Raw genomic sequence first — 14,794 nt, 5'->3', positions numbered from 1 at the left:
TTATAGCCTCATCCATGACCTTGGGGTATTATTAATATTCATGTGCAATAATTGTCATGAATATTGAGGTACTATTTACTATCAAGGTAATATTTACTTCGCTTTGAAGAGTCAGATAATTGGAGACTAATGCACCATTGGCATGGGACTTTACTTCACAAACCTTTTGTCAAGTTAAATATGGCACTTATTTATATACATACAAGCAGACCTCACATACAACCATTTCCAAACAATAATTCACATAATGTACAAATATTGAGCACTTATGGCAGTTCAGAAGAGTTACTACTATTATATCTTTTCTGCACTGTGTATTGCATTTTGAGAGATCTGTAGCTCACTGATCTGCCTCCTGAGCTGAACAATTTCTTCTTCTTGTTCATTAATCTTCCGTTTCAAACTGTGAATAACCTAAAAGAACGAACGCAAACAAAGTTACAAGGTCAAACGTTTCTTCAAGGCAACAATATGGGCATTTGGTTTTGGCATAAAAAAAACACATTACAGTCACACGTACCATGTCATTGGTGCTGTAGAGGTCACTCTGAAGTAGCTGAGATGCACTTGGTCGCATTGAGGGATCAGTGCTGGTCAGTAGGGTAATATACTTGGCCAAAAGTGGCCAGTTTTTGGACAGTGTGTTGGGGATTTTGCCCTGCCGTAGTTCTCCGAGTATATGCACACGCTCCATCTCGGTCCCAAATGGCTGGAATAACTCAAACGCAATCACTCCTATACTGTACAGATCTGACTGTACAAATGGAACAAACACTGACCATCAAGTTTTACCATCACATTTTTAGTATGTGCCTAAAATGAAACGGCCACACACTGAAATACAGCCTAAAAAAAAAGAAGTTTGTAACTTTAGAGCTTCCTTACCTTTGAATCATATTGAGAACCCTCAAGTTGTTCTGGAGCAGCATAAACAAAAGTTCCCACTCCACTAGTGTGAGCTGAGTCTGATGTGAAAAGTGCAATGAGAAATTATATTGCAGAGTTGCATTAATTCACTGCTGCCATCTACTGTCATCTGCCAGTAAATCAACAGTAGTTTTGCAACAGAAAAAGGGGGAAAAGAGAATAATCAAAATACAAATGTATTTGTAAGTATTTTAGTTCAGAATTTGTAGTAACTAAAATAACTCTAATTTACTCTTGTAAATACAGATGAGGCTACAAGGCTTGTCACCTGTGTTTGCACCTGCTTGAGAGCTGGAGGGCAGCTGCTCATGTTCGTCCATTATTATGTTCTGGCAAGCCAATCCAAAGTCCCCTATCTTCACTTGGCACTCAGGTCCATGAAGAAAAATATTTCTAGGCTGTAAATGAATAAATAGAAATATACATTTATATTTATGTGACATGCTATTAGGACTAAAACACTTTGATTAAAATAAATAAAAGTGTGGAGAAAAAACACTATTTGCATTATAAATGACATCTTAAATCTGTTTTATCTACATCCATAGTAATAAATATCCAAAAAAAATTCAATTCATTAATTAGTTAAGGAAATTACATTACCCATTAAATTACATTATAGATTTCATACACTACCAGTCAAAGGTTCTTGAATAATATAAAAAATATTAAAAATGCTACTGTTCAAAAACTTTTGACTGGTAGTGTAGGTAACTGTGTATTCTAGCTTTCTGTTTAATAAATAACATGTACAGATCCAAGTGGTATTAAGGCTTATTATTATTATATAGATTAAAAATACTTCTGAGAAAGTATCTCATGCTTACAATGCTAAGTATCCAGAAGAGATGTATGCGAAATACTGTGTTACCTTACTGTGACAAACAGATAAAGAGTTTGTAAGGGACAAGAACACTGTTTGTCAAAGTGACTATCTGCAACTAATTTTATTTTGAAATAGTTGATTCTGTTAAATCCCAGGCAAGAGGCCACAAAATGTATCAGTAAAGGAACTGTTAAGGGTGATTTTAAAGCATTGCCAAAAAATGGATCTGTGAACAAATAACATTTGCAATAAGGAAAAGGACAAGCTATTTGCCCACTAAACAAGCTCACTACCAAGGAGAGAGATTGTCTGTTGTTTTGCAAAAGTCTAACCTGTTTGGCTAATTGTTGTGCCACACCAGCCCAATATCTGTTATCAAAACACCAGGCATCCTCCCATGCAGACTAATGCATTTACAGTTCCAAGCCAGACATGTACTAGATATAAGCATGGTAAACAAAAATAAAAGCAAACCAACAAAGTAAGTACACATACCTTAAGGTCTCTATGCATAATACCCCGGGAATGAATGTACTCCACTCCTTCAAGTATCTTCTTTAAAATTTTTAATGCATGTTCAGAGTCAACTGACTCACAAGGATCTGTGGACCATTGATTAAAAAATGCTAAAATAATCCAATAATATAATTATAAGGTGTGAACTGAATGGTAAAAAAAAGACTAATTGTATGTCCAAAAATTCTGGAAATCAGCTTTTCTTGTATTTCCTGTTTAGCCAATGTGTCAGCCAGTGCAAAAACAGGAAAGGGTGTATGTAAGTGACTACTATATTTGTTATATGAATGTTATATAAAGGAAGGGAATCTGAGCAGTTTATAAGACATACTTCCAAAACAGTATTAGGGCCTTTGAAATCCTTTTTTTTTCCCTAAATGTTGTTTTATTTTTTCTAAATTTTATCTAGACCAATAATTAATCCAAAAAACGTTTGATTAACTGAAATCATGAAACGGGCACGATTTAATTTATTAAAAGTTTATAAAATATGACATACATTTTATTATTATTATTATTATTATTATTATTTCAAATTCAGTTTGATTTTTACCAAATTATGTGTTTTCCATTTTTTTTTTTTTTTGGATTCTATTTGAATGGTTTAATTAAATTTTAATAATCAAAAGCATATCTAATGAATTAATTTAAATAAAAAATATATACATTTATTATTCATTTATTATTATTTTTATTCATTTATTTGTTTCAGAAATACTATGTGTATTTACATTTTTATGGTAAACAAATTCTGGTAAATAATTTTTCAGGTAATATATTTCTTTAAAAATAATGTTTTAATCATTTTTGTAGTAGTAGTAGTAGTAGTAATAGTAGTATTACATTAAGTAATATATTCCTGTCACAGTTTCATTAAGTTAAACCAAACTTTTATTTTAATGGGTTGCTGTGAAGACCTTTCTGTGAAGAGTTTCTGTTTGTATATGATATGACGATAGTTTTTCTCACAAGAAATGGTAAAATGCTCATGAAGTGACTTTCAGAGCAGTTCTAGAGATTGTTTATGTGTATATGTACGTCACGCGCACAGGGCTTCAGTAGTAAACAAAAATGCGCGTGTACTGAACTAGTCTTGATTTATTCAAAATTTAATGGCATACAAAGAAAGAAGTGCAAACTATGTGTAGTGTAAATATGTGAAGTGCAAATTCCTCTGTAAACTATAATAATTCATATGAATAAAGTGATCTCACCTGCTGACTTCAAGACTCCCTCTGTGGTCCTTGAGTTTCTTTCCTGTATCCAGTCTTTCAAAGACTGCTCACACAGCTGCATTTGTATATAAAGCATTAAGTGGAACTGAACCTAGAGACAGGAACAAGGAAAACTGGTGAAAAGTGAAAAAAAAATGACAAAACAATTATTTCTCACTTAAATTGATTGTTACAATGAGTTTTTAATGAACCGTATACCTCTTGCACCTGCTTTTCAGACCATTCATTAGTGTCCATATCAATGTAAGAGTTATTGTTCAATTCCAGTCTGTTTTGACTAAGGTCGTCCTCTGAGAGTGTTGAGCTGTCCCATTTAGCTGCAGGGCATTTGCTCACCGTAGCACGGGGCTTTCCCAGGAACACACATGGAACAAAGTTTTGTGGGTTGCGGACATTTTTCGGGCAAACAGCGTGTCCCATCTCTTCTTTTGAAGTTGAGGGTTTCACTGAGAGGCTCTCTATTGCAACCTCATTTTCTTTGGCTTCCGCTTGTTCAGAATGTTCAAAAACAATAGACGATCCATCACTGCTGTTAGTGTTTTCCTGTGTGCACCTGAAGCAGGACATATTTTCAATATGGTATTGCAAACGTGTGACAATTAGTTAATTGTGTTGGGAAAAAAATGTTCAAACCATCTCACCCATCTTTCTGTAAAGGTTTCTCTAATGCGGGAAATGTTTGTGAAATGAAGGATTTTGAATCTAGTGAGAAAAACAGAAGATCATGCATATTTATATTATTCAGGAAATACTGAATAAAAGCAAAACATGATTCAAATGGCTAGATCTCCTAACGTGACCACATCAATACAAGTACTTACTTTTCACTGCAGGCTGAACATGCTCCATCCATGCTGTGTGATATCCAACAATATTGGGATGCTGAAGGCTGGAAAGCACTTTAACCTCTCTAAGAACCTGCAAGGACATAAAACAGATACAATAAGCTTTATTATCTTTAAGTCATATAGACTTGGGGGGTGAATTAGCACTGTAATAGCTGAATCTGTGACATATTTTACCTTCATACAGTCGTCTCTCGTTACTTTCTTGATGAGAATTTTTTTCACCGCATATTCCTGACCATCAAGCTTGTTGGTAACCTAAAACATTATTACTGTTTTCAGTATGCCCCTTTCAATGTTATGTGATTCCTGTATTTGGAGTACAATATGATCAAAATATCTTCTTACCTTAAACACTTTGCCATAGGATCCTTTACCCAGTTTTGCAATTTCCTCAAATTCACTAAGGTATCGGGATGTCTGCGCTTGGAAAAGACCATCTTTGGTTCTAGGATGGATAAGCATATCTCAGTTATTTTAAATGTTAATGTACTGTACATTTCTGTATAAATGTTTCAGATCATAAGACTTTTATTTAGCAAGGGTGCATTAAGTTGATCAAAAGTGACAGCAAAGACATTTATCATCCTATAAACGATAATTTCTATTTTAAATAAATGCTGTTCTTTTTACCCTTCTATTCATCCAAGAATCATCAAAATTTTTTAAGCAGCACAACTAATTTTTTTTAACACAGATAATGATTAAATATTTCTTGAACATCAAATCAGCATATTAGAATGATTTCTAAAGGATCATGTGATACTGAAGACTGAAAATGCAGCTTTGCCCTCACATGAATAAATTACATTTTAAAACATATTAATGTACACTTAAACATGGCCTTTGTGACTGTAAGAGACCGTTAAAAACATTAAACAATTCAGATCCCATTTAACCCCAAAGTAATGTAAGTAAGGCTGCTACAAGTGTAAAAGTGTTCACCTTGAGCTCTGGCCTTCTGTAGTTAAGTATCTATGTTCCTGTAAAATCCAAAAGAAGAACAGGTTTTTCGTTCATGAAAGCAACAGCTGGGTAGAAGTCATAAAAAAATTAAACTGGTGATTAATTATGTCAGATTACCTGGGGGAAGAGCGATGAGCTGGTTGCATGCAGGAGCTCTGTGAATGCCCGGTTATGCTGTAGTCGAACCGTACTAAACTCATCACTGATAGCCAGTGGCGACAAGAGGTTCATGGCTGATAAACGCTGGCCTATCACTGGAACAGCAGAAGTATTTGAAAATTAAAAAAACAAAAACATAAGGTGCCTAATGTTAAGGCAGTATCAACCCACCCTTAAACAGCATGCGTGAGCGTGTAGGATCACTCTCGTAAACAAAGCACAAGTGTTCCAGTAGAGATCCCAGCAGCAGTTGGTTGGGAATGGCAGAGGCAAATTCCTGGATCGATGGATACTGTCTCCCCGCCAGCAAAACTTCACAGTTACTGTCCGAGTCTGAGGCTACAATTGTATGACAAACAAAAAGCGTGAGTATGTGACTATGTTTGAAAATCAAATCCACTAAATAAGTGAAAACTAACTAAGCTAAGTCTAAAACTACTTAGATTGTTGGTTTCTTACCTTCTGCAATAACTTTGGCAATTAAAGCCATAATGTCATTTTCCTCAGAATCCATTTAGACACCAAGCATTTACGGTACTCTCTTAACAGCTGAGCAAATATAAATATACCAGTGCTGCATCTTGAGTGTACAGTAGGGGTGGGTAAGGTCTAAGTAACTTATCAGCTTGAAACATTTTCAAGTTAGACCCCACACCCCCTAAGAAGTCCCACTGATGAAATATTAGGGAGGAGGGACATCTTAAAAATACATTCGTTCCGTTTAGTTTTTTGGACATACGCATGATATTCAAAGCCATTAACATCCAAAGAGAGTAAACAACCTTAATACTTGGCTTATAAGCCCAAATTCTAGCCATGACGACAATCTTGAATGAAAGGGGCTGCACTTTATATCGCAGTGGACTCACTATCAAACTGGACGTCATCCTCCGTATCTGTCAGGCTGAATATTCCTCCTCTTGGTCCTCTGTCTTGAGTGGAAAGGCCCCGTCGGATATGAAAGCTACGGCTGTTAACGGTAGAAACTACACTGCTACTCGAACTTTCTTCTGCCATGAGTCTCTCTGTTTGGTGAAACATGACGTTTTACTAAAAGACACTTCTGTTTCTCCCATTCAGAAGGGCCAAAGTGAAAAAACCCCAGCCCTTTTAATTTGGCAAACCCCACTTGCAAGTTTTAAAAGTGGCCGAATAAAAATATCACTGTAAACCGACAGTGACCTGCCATGTTTCTAGTGACAGGCGTCAGGAAGTATCTCTGAATTATCATCATGAGATGACGTGTGAACAACTCATAACATTATGCATCTAAACGCTTAAACACTAATCGAATAAACGTTTCATTGATTGGTTGTAGTTTCTACATACGTTTCTCTCCATAAACAACACAAGTTATAAGAAAATAACATTAACAATGTTGTGTCAGTATCAATTTCGGCTAATACTAGATTTGAACTTTTTACACAGTCCCTAATCAGGCAACCACGCGCAGGATGATGAAACGTTTCAAAATAAAACATTAAAATCGTAAATACTTTAGTTTTATTACAATGCATCAAAATCTGATACGTCAATAAAAGTAACCGATTAATAAACAATGAGAATATCCAGCCATTTCTGAAAAATGTAGTTCCAAACAGACTTGACAGAAAAAAAGCAGAAAATATGACGCAATTAAGTTAAATATTAACTTAGCATACAAGTCATATAAAAAAAAAAAAAAAAGCAAAGACGAAACGGTACACTTAGGCAACAACAGATCACATGCAACGCAAATCATGTGGTGACCTGACGTTGTGCGTCACACCGCGGGAAACGTCAACAGAATGGCAGAGATTCAGTTGTGCGTTTATTGCATGTGAAATACTGAAGTGTGTTCCATTATAGTTGATCAGAATTACTTCCTAGCATTGGTTTTTCACACCTAAACAATGAAAACACATTAAATTCCCGCTCCTTCTTTGACCTGGATACCGCAGGGAGCAACAGCTATCAAAATAACGTTACCCACAATGCAACCCTTAAGTTAAGCTGGATACTACTGCAGAAAAAAATGTCAGACTCAAGGTAAGTGTTTATAGATTTGCATATTCTTTTCAATACATGATACTTCAATACTGTTACATTATAACAACGAGAAATAACCATAGAATAGAGTAGTGAGATTAGCGTTTACTATAGTACTGTACTGTACTGTTTACTAGTGTTTCTTTTCATATTCAATGTTTTAAATTCCTAGCACAGGTTCTGCTGGAGCCATAAAGGCAATAGACAAGCAGTCTGTGCATCAGATCTGCTCTGGACAGGTGGTGCTGAGTCTGGCCACAGCTGTGAAAGAGCTGGTGGAGAACAGTATTGATGCTGGTGCCACTAATGTTGGTGAGCTCAAGGGATGAGAGCGTGAGGAAACATTGCATTTAGGGTCATAATACATTTGGTCAAGTGTTTTTTGTTTTTTTTATACAGATGTCAAGCTAAAAGACAGTGGAACAGAGCTGGTGGAAGTTTCTGATAATGGAAAAGGTGTTGAAGAGCAAAACTTTGAAGGACTGAGTAAGTTGTCTTGTGAAGATCAGAGATGAAAGACTGGCATGTTTACACTTCCAGTCAAAAGTTTGGAATGATTAATTTTTTTTGAAGGTTTTTGAAAGATGTTTCTGACCAAGGCTGCATTTACAATTGAGGTCAAAAGTTTACATACACCTTGCAGAATCTGCAAAATGTTAATTATTTTATGAAAATAAGAAGGATCATCCAAAATGGATGTTATATTTTTATTTAGTTCTAACATGATTAAAATATTTCACATAAAACATGTTTACATATAGTCCAAAAGAGAAAATAATAGTTGAATTTATAAAAATTACCCCATTCAAAAGTTTACATACACTTGATTTTAGTACTGTTTTTACCTGAATGATCCACAGCTGTTTTTTTGTGTGTTTGTTTGTTTTGTTTTTTGTTTTTTTTAGTGATAGTTGTTCATGAGTCCCTTGTTTGTCCTGAACAGTTAAACTGCCTACTGTTCTTCAGAAAAACATTTTAGGTCCCACAAATTCCTTGGGTTTTCAGCATTTTTGTGTAATTGAACCCTTTTCAATAATGACTGTATGATTTTATAATCCATCTTTTCAACCTCTGCAGCTTTAAAACATCACACTTCTAAACTAAGAGATTTTTCCGACCTGATACATGTGGAGACGTTTGGCTTCCGTGGTGAAGCCCTGAGCTCACTTTGTGCTCTTAGGTAACACTTTACTTTGGGTTTGTTCTCTTAATTGTTACAGTATGAGTATGATGATTACATGATAGTACAGTGATGATCTCACAATTGTTCGTGTTTTGATATCTTGTTTTATTCAACTCTCTAGTCACTAGTTTTTACATTATTGCAGTGATCTTACTGTTGTGACCTGCCATGAGAGTGCTCAGATTGGAGCTCGGCTGTTGTATGATCATGATGGTCGTCTCACTCAGCGTGTGCCGCATCCCCGCCAGCATGGCACTACCGTCACTCTGCAAAAGCTCTTCTCCACATTACCTGTTCGACACAAGGAGTTCCAGCGCAACATCAAAAAGGTCTGCCAGGAGATACTTGGGTACATGGATTAGTATCAGTGTTTAGGAAGAAATTAACATAATTAACTAGAGTTTCTTCACAGGAATATTCCAAGATGATTTTCGTCTTGCAGTCCTACTGCATCATTTCCACTGGTGTGCGTATTACATGCACCAACCAGATGGGACAAGGCAAGCGCTCCACAGTATTGTGCACCAGTGGCAGTAACAGCATGAGAGACAACATTGGAGCTGTGTTTGGACCTAAACAGGTGAGAATGACCTTTTCTTTGTAGTGAATAATGTAAGAAGATAAATTCTGAGGCCAAAATTGACAAACAGAAGACACTGTGTTATATTATCATAACAAAGTGCATGAAATATTATTATTATTAATCTCTTTTGTTTGAGAGTAACATGTATTTCACATTTTTACCTGTCCACAGCTACAAAGCTTGATTCCATTCCAACAAATATCTCCCAATGAATCAATTAAGGAAGACTATGGTCTCAGTGGGGTAGATGTTCCGAAAGACTTTTTCATGTGAGTTTTCTGTGTAAACATACTTGTTTGTCCACTTGAGATTCACTTATTACTAATTTTGGCAAATAAGGTAATGAAAAGTAACTTCTATAATATCCAGTTTATAATATTCCTGTATAAACTGATGGTTATTGACATTGTTAAATTCTAGCATTGATGGGTTTGTGTCACAAGCGGATCATGGTGTTGGTCGAAGTGCTACTGACAGACAGTTCTTCTTTATCAATAAAAGACCCTGTGATCCAGTAAAGGTATGGTCTTTTTAAGTATGTTTTATTGCATTCATATAATTATATGTAATAAGTCTGACATCTTCATGTTGTTTTTGTTTTGTTTTTTTGCAATATTTGCAGGTCTCCAAGCTTGTGAATGAGGTGTATCACATGTACAATCGGCATCAATACCCTTTTGTCGCTCTAAACATCACTGTTGCTTCAGGTAAGACTTGACAGAACAATAAAGAAAATAAATTGTATATAAAAGTGTATACACTATTGCTAAGCGTTTGATTTTAATTGATCAAACATGACAGTAAAATTTAAAATGTGACCATATATGTAACTGTAAATTTTCAGCATCATTACTCCAGTCTTCAGTGTCACATGATCCTTTAGAAATCATTCTTATATGCTGACTATTATTACTATTATATTTTTTGTGGGAAATAAATTAATGATAAAGACATTTATAATGTTACAGAAGATTTATGTTTCTGATAAATGCTGTTCTTGTGAACTTGATATTCATCAAAGAAACCTGAGAAAATTTTACTTGTCTGTTTTCAATATAATAATAATAATAATACTAAATGTTTTTGATCAGTAAATCAGAATATTGGAATGATTTCTGAAGAATCATGTGACTGGAGTAATGATGCTAAAAATTCAGCTTTGATATCACAGGAATAAATTACATATTAAAGTATATTCAAATAGAAAACAGTTATTTTAAATAGTAAAAATATATCACAATTTTAGTGTTTTGCTGTACTTTGAATTAAATAAATACAGGCTTGGTGTGCAGAAGAGACTTCTTTAAAAACTTAAAAATTTTAAAAATAAAAATCTTACTGTTCAAAAACTTTTGACTGGTAGTGTATAATCTCATAGATTCCACAAAAATATTAAGCAGCACAACTGTTTTCTTGTGCAGTAATGGCTGCTAAAAATTCTGCAATCACAGAAATGTGATTATATTTAAAACAATTACAATGGAAAGCAGTTATTGTAAATGTTATTGTAAATTGTAATAATATTTTGCAATATTACTATTTTTAATGAATTTTTAATCAAATAAACAAATGAAACCTGAAACATTTGAAAGGTAGTGTATATAATACAAAGTATGTAAAATATTAATGTGAAATTAACAGAATTTATTGATTGCCATCTATCCCTTTGTTTTAAATCTTTGTTTCACATTAGACTGTGTCGACGTGAATGTGACTCCAGACAAACGTCAGATCCTGCTACAAGAGGAGAAACTCTTGCTGGCAACTCTGAAAAGCTCACTCATTGTTATGTTTGAGACTGGTGTCAATAAAATCAGTCTTAATCACATTACGCCAGCAATTACCAGTAAGTACTTTAGACCTTATAAGACATATCATATGTTGTCTTTTAGTGTTATAACAGATGTTGATGTTGTTCTTCATTCAGAGCTGTGTAGACCAATCGAGACAAGTGCTGGTTCAGAAGATCGGGAAATAGGTTCTGTCTCTGAAGCACTTCCAGATGATGGACCCCCAAAGACTTCAGTCAATCTAGCCGGACTTAAAGCAGCATTTTCAAACCATCAGGTTCCTGAAATTGGGTCTAAGCAGTCTAGCCATAAAACTGCTTGTGCTGGTCCTTCTCAGAAGATGTTTTCCTTTGTGAGCTGCTCTAAAAAAATAACGGACGTTATGAGGCCACCTTCAAAGTCCAATCCAAGTTTCGCTGCTGTTTCTTCCATAAAAAAATCAACAGCTTGTCTAGCTAAATATAAAAGCACCTTTGATAGTGATGCTGAAGATTCTGGAGCTGCAAACCAAAATTCAGCTGAAGATGATCCAGAGATTCTACATACAAATGATTCAGAGTCAGTTTTACACCCTAGTATATGTGAAACTGATGTTAAAGCTGAGACTATTGATGAATCTGTAGATGAGAAGTTCTGGAGTTGTAAACCTTTGGTGCCGGAGACAAAGTCAGAACAACACCATGACAGAATTTCCAGTCCTGAAGCTAAAAGAGCTCGACATGAAGCTGAACCTCTAAAACAACGCTGTTTGGTAGACTCTAAAAACAAGAATGCTTCTCTGCAGTTGGATTCACCTGTCAGCATGCAGAAGAAAACGGTGCTTTTGCAGTTTTCTCTGCAGGAACTTTCTAAAAGGATACAGAGGTTACAAACTCAGAAGACAGAGAACAATGATCAAGAGCTAAAATATAGACGGTTCAGGGCGAAGATTAACCCTGGTGAAAACCAGAGTGCCGAGGACGAGCTTAAGAAAGAAATAAGGTTATACTGATCTTTTGATTGATCTCTTAAAGTACCAAAGTCTTCATCAAGTTTATATGCCATTGACAAGGTTTCAATATTTTCTTACAGCAAAGATATGTTCAAGCATATGGAAATCATTGGTCAGTTCAACCTGGGCTTTATCATCACCAAGCTGAAATCTGACCTTTTCATAATTGACCAGCATGCTACAGACGAAAAGTACAATTTTGAGATGCTACAACAGAATACGGTCTTAAAGGGTCAGCGACTCATAGTGTAAGTCACACTCTGCAGAAATAGGCCTAAGTGAAACTGGAAGCAGGCATTTATTTTGAAACTAACTTGTTTTTTCTTTCAATGTGTAGTCCACAAAGTCTCCACCTCCCGGCTATCAGTGAAACTGTGCTCATGGAAAACCTTGAGATCTTCAGAAAGAATGGTTTTGACTTCCTCATTGATGAGGATGGTGGGTTGTCTACTGTAGTAGTGTTTCATATCTTATATACCTTTTCCTCCAGATTGATGTGGTGTGGTGTTTTTCAGCTCAGGTTATGCAGAGGGTGAAGCTGGTGTCATTACCTACAAGCAAGAATTGGACCTTTGGCCCAAGTGACATTGAAGAACTCATCTTCATGCTTAGCGACAGTCCTGGAATCATGTGTCGACCTTCTCGTGTAAGGCAGATGTTTGCATCCAGGGCATGTCGCAAATCGGTGAGTGCAGTTGGTGTTCCTTCCTGTGAAAAATATTTTCAAGCCTGGTGCTAACAATTCAATTGTCCACAATACCTGTAAGGTAGAACAGAGTGTGTGATTGAGATGTTGTTGTCAGTTTGTTAATGTGTGTCTGTTTACACAGGTGATGGTTGGCACTGCCCTGAACACCAGTGAAATGAAGAAACTTGTGATTCACATGGGGGAAATTGAACAGCCCTGGAATTGTCCACATGGTAGACCCACCATGAGACACCTCGCTAATCTAGATATGATTTCTCACGACTGAAGCACCTGCTTTTTTTGCTGCATTTTGTTCTTAATTTCATATTACCTGTATAACACTATTGTTTTAATTAAGGATTTTATTATTTGTATTTTTATAATAAAGGAACTTTTTCATTATCTTTTTACAGTTTTATTATTATAATTATTTATCCGACTGTAATGTCAGTGAATTTTTTTTTTTTTTTGGATTATGTATTCATTATTTCTTTAAAGTGAGTAGATTTTAAAGCTCTGAATCCATAACCACCTAGTACATGTGTTTTACAGAATATTAATAATTATTGAATAATTACAGTACAAAAATAAAGATTGTCATGGTTTACTCACCCTTTTGTCGTTTCAAACCTGCATGAACTTTTTCTTGTGGAACATAAAAGAAAACATTTGCAAAGTTTTTTTTCCCCTCCATACATTGGAAGTCAATGGTCCTTAAAAAACTGGAACGACATAAAGGTGTGCAAGTGATGACAGATAAATAATGAGTTTTTATTTTTTGAGTGAATTGTCCCTTTATACGCTACCTATCAAAGGTTTTTGAACAGTAGTATTTTTAATGTTTTTAAAGAAGTCCCTTCTGCTTATTAAGCCTGCATTTATTTGATCCAAAGTACAGCAAAAAAGTAAAATTCTGAAATATTTTTACTATTTAAAATAACTAATTTCTACTTGAATATATTTTAAAATCATATTTTTTTCCTGTGATTTCATAGCTGAATTTTTAGCATCATTACTCCAGTCACATGATCCTTCATAATAATTCTAATCTGATTTGCTGCTCAAAAAATATTTATTATCATTACGTTGAAAACACCCGAGTAGAATTTTTTCAGGTTTCTTTGATGGATAGAAAGTTCAGAGGAACAGTATTTATCTGAAATATAAATCTTTTGTAACATTATAAATGTCTTTATCATCACTTTTGCTTTATTTAGCATCATTGCTAAATAAAAGTACTAAATTCTATAATCTATTTCCCCCCCTTAAAATTATACTGTCTCCAAGCTTTTGAATGGTATAGTGTATAAATGCTACAAAAGCTTTTTACTTAAGATAAATGGATCTTTGGATCTTTCTATTCATCAAAGAATCCTAAAAAAGGTACTCAACTTTTAAATATTGATGATGATAATAATTAGGGTCTGCACAATTCATCGAAATTCTAATCGTGATTACAATTACAGACGCCACAATTATGTAATCGTTCAAAGGCACAATTACAAAAAAAAAAGAAATTCCACTTACGTTATTCTGCTTTCTTAAGATGTGTGGGTGTGTGTATTTTCCTACAGGTTATCTTAAGGTTTTTTTTTTCTCAGTGTTTTAATTTTTAAAACAATTTATTTTTTAAATTTACTTTTTAATATTTAAAGAAGAAACTATATGAAAATGTGGCATGCAGTTACTTCAAACTATGGTATAAAGCTATTCAAAACATTATTCAATGTAAATTGTGATATCGTAATTAATCATCGCAGTATCAATTTCAAGGGAATAATCGACAATTGTGATTTTTGTCATAATCGTGCAACCCTAATAATAATAATAAATGTTTCTTAAAATGCAAATCAGCATATTAGAAAGATTTCTGAATGATCATGTGACACTTACCACTGGAGTAATGCGATCACAGGAATATATTTAAAAATATATTCGAATAGAAAGCCGTCATTTTAAATGGTAAAAATATTTTACAATATTACTGCTTTGCTGTATTTTGGATCAAATAAATGCAGGCTTGGTGAGCAGAAGATAGTTCTTGCAAAAAAACATTA

The 14,794-nt window shown here is 34.5% G+C and overlaps 2 protein-coding genes across 5 annotated transcripts; one reads left to right on the top strand and one right to left on the bottom strand.

The window, feature by feature from the left end:
- Nucleotides 1–132: 132 nt before the first annotated feature.
- Nucleotides 133–6,667, bottom strand: eif2ak1 (eukaryotic translation initiation factor 2-alpha kinase 1). 4 transcript variants are annotated; one of them, XM_051124420.1, is made up of 16 exons: nt 6,344–6,428; nt 5,934–6,023; nt 5,646–5,813; nt 5,433–5,569; nt 5,295–5,332; nt 4,698–4,797; nt 4,527–4,607; nt 4,326–4,422; nt 4,146–4,206; nt 3,703–4,057; nt 3,484–3,595; nt 2,249–2,355; nt 1,196–1,325; nt 886–965; nt 521–754; nt 133–414 (listed from the first exon to the last, which is right to left on the bottom strand). In XM_051124420.1, exons 2-16 carry the CDS (start codon nt 5,986–5,988, stop codon nt 295–297), a joined length of 1,875 nt encoding a protein of 624 aa, XP_050980377.1. In that variant the 5' UTR covers nt 5,989–6,023; nt 6,344–6,428; the 3' UTR covers nt 133–294. The 4 variants fall into 4 exon arrangements, with proteins under 4 accessions (XP_050980377.1, XP_050980375.1, XP_050980378.1 ...); XM_051124418.1 differs by lacking the exon at nt 5,934–6,023 and having other exon boundaries at nt 6,344–6,667; XM_051124421.1 differs by lacking the exons at nt 133–414; nt 521–754; nt 5,934–6,023 and having other exon boundaries at nt 904–1,036; nt 6,344–6,667.
- Nucleotides 6,668–7,166: 499 nt separating this feature from the next.
- pms2 (PMS1 homolog 2, mismatch repair system component) lies at nt 7,167–13,276 on the top strand. The gene is made up of 15 exons (XM_051124417.1): nt 7,167–7,502; nt 7,675–7,814; nt 7,902–7,988; nt 8,580–8,682; nt 8,831–9,014; nt 9,098–9,265; nt 9,440–9,537; nt 9,689–9,788; nt 9,891–9,975; nt 10,962–11,114; nt 11,196–12,039; nt 12,130–12,297; nt 12,387–12,487; nt 12,565–12,734; nt 12,880–13,276. The coding sequence occupies exons 1-15, from the start codon at nt 7,489–7,491 to the stop codon at nt 13,021–13,023; spliced, it is 2,559 nt and encodes an 852-aa protein (XP_050980374.1). The 5' UTR covers nt 7,167–7,488; the 3' UTR covers nt 13,024–13,276.
- The last annotated feature ends 1,518 nt before the right edge of the window (nt 13,277–14,794 follow it).

Source organism: Labeo rohita, chromosome 12, assembly GCF_022985175.1.
Source record: "Labeo rohita strain BAU-BD-2019 chromosome 12, IGBB_LRoh.1.0, whole genome shotgun sequence".
Lineage (NCBI taxonomy): Eukaryota > Metazoa > Chordata > Actinopteri > Cypriniformes > Cyprinidae > Labeo > Labeo rohita.
This window is presented reverse-complemented; position numbering and strand designations above follow the sequence as displayed.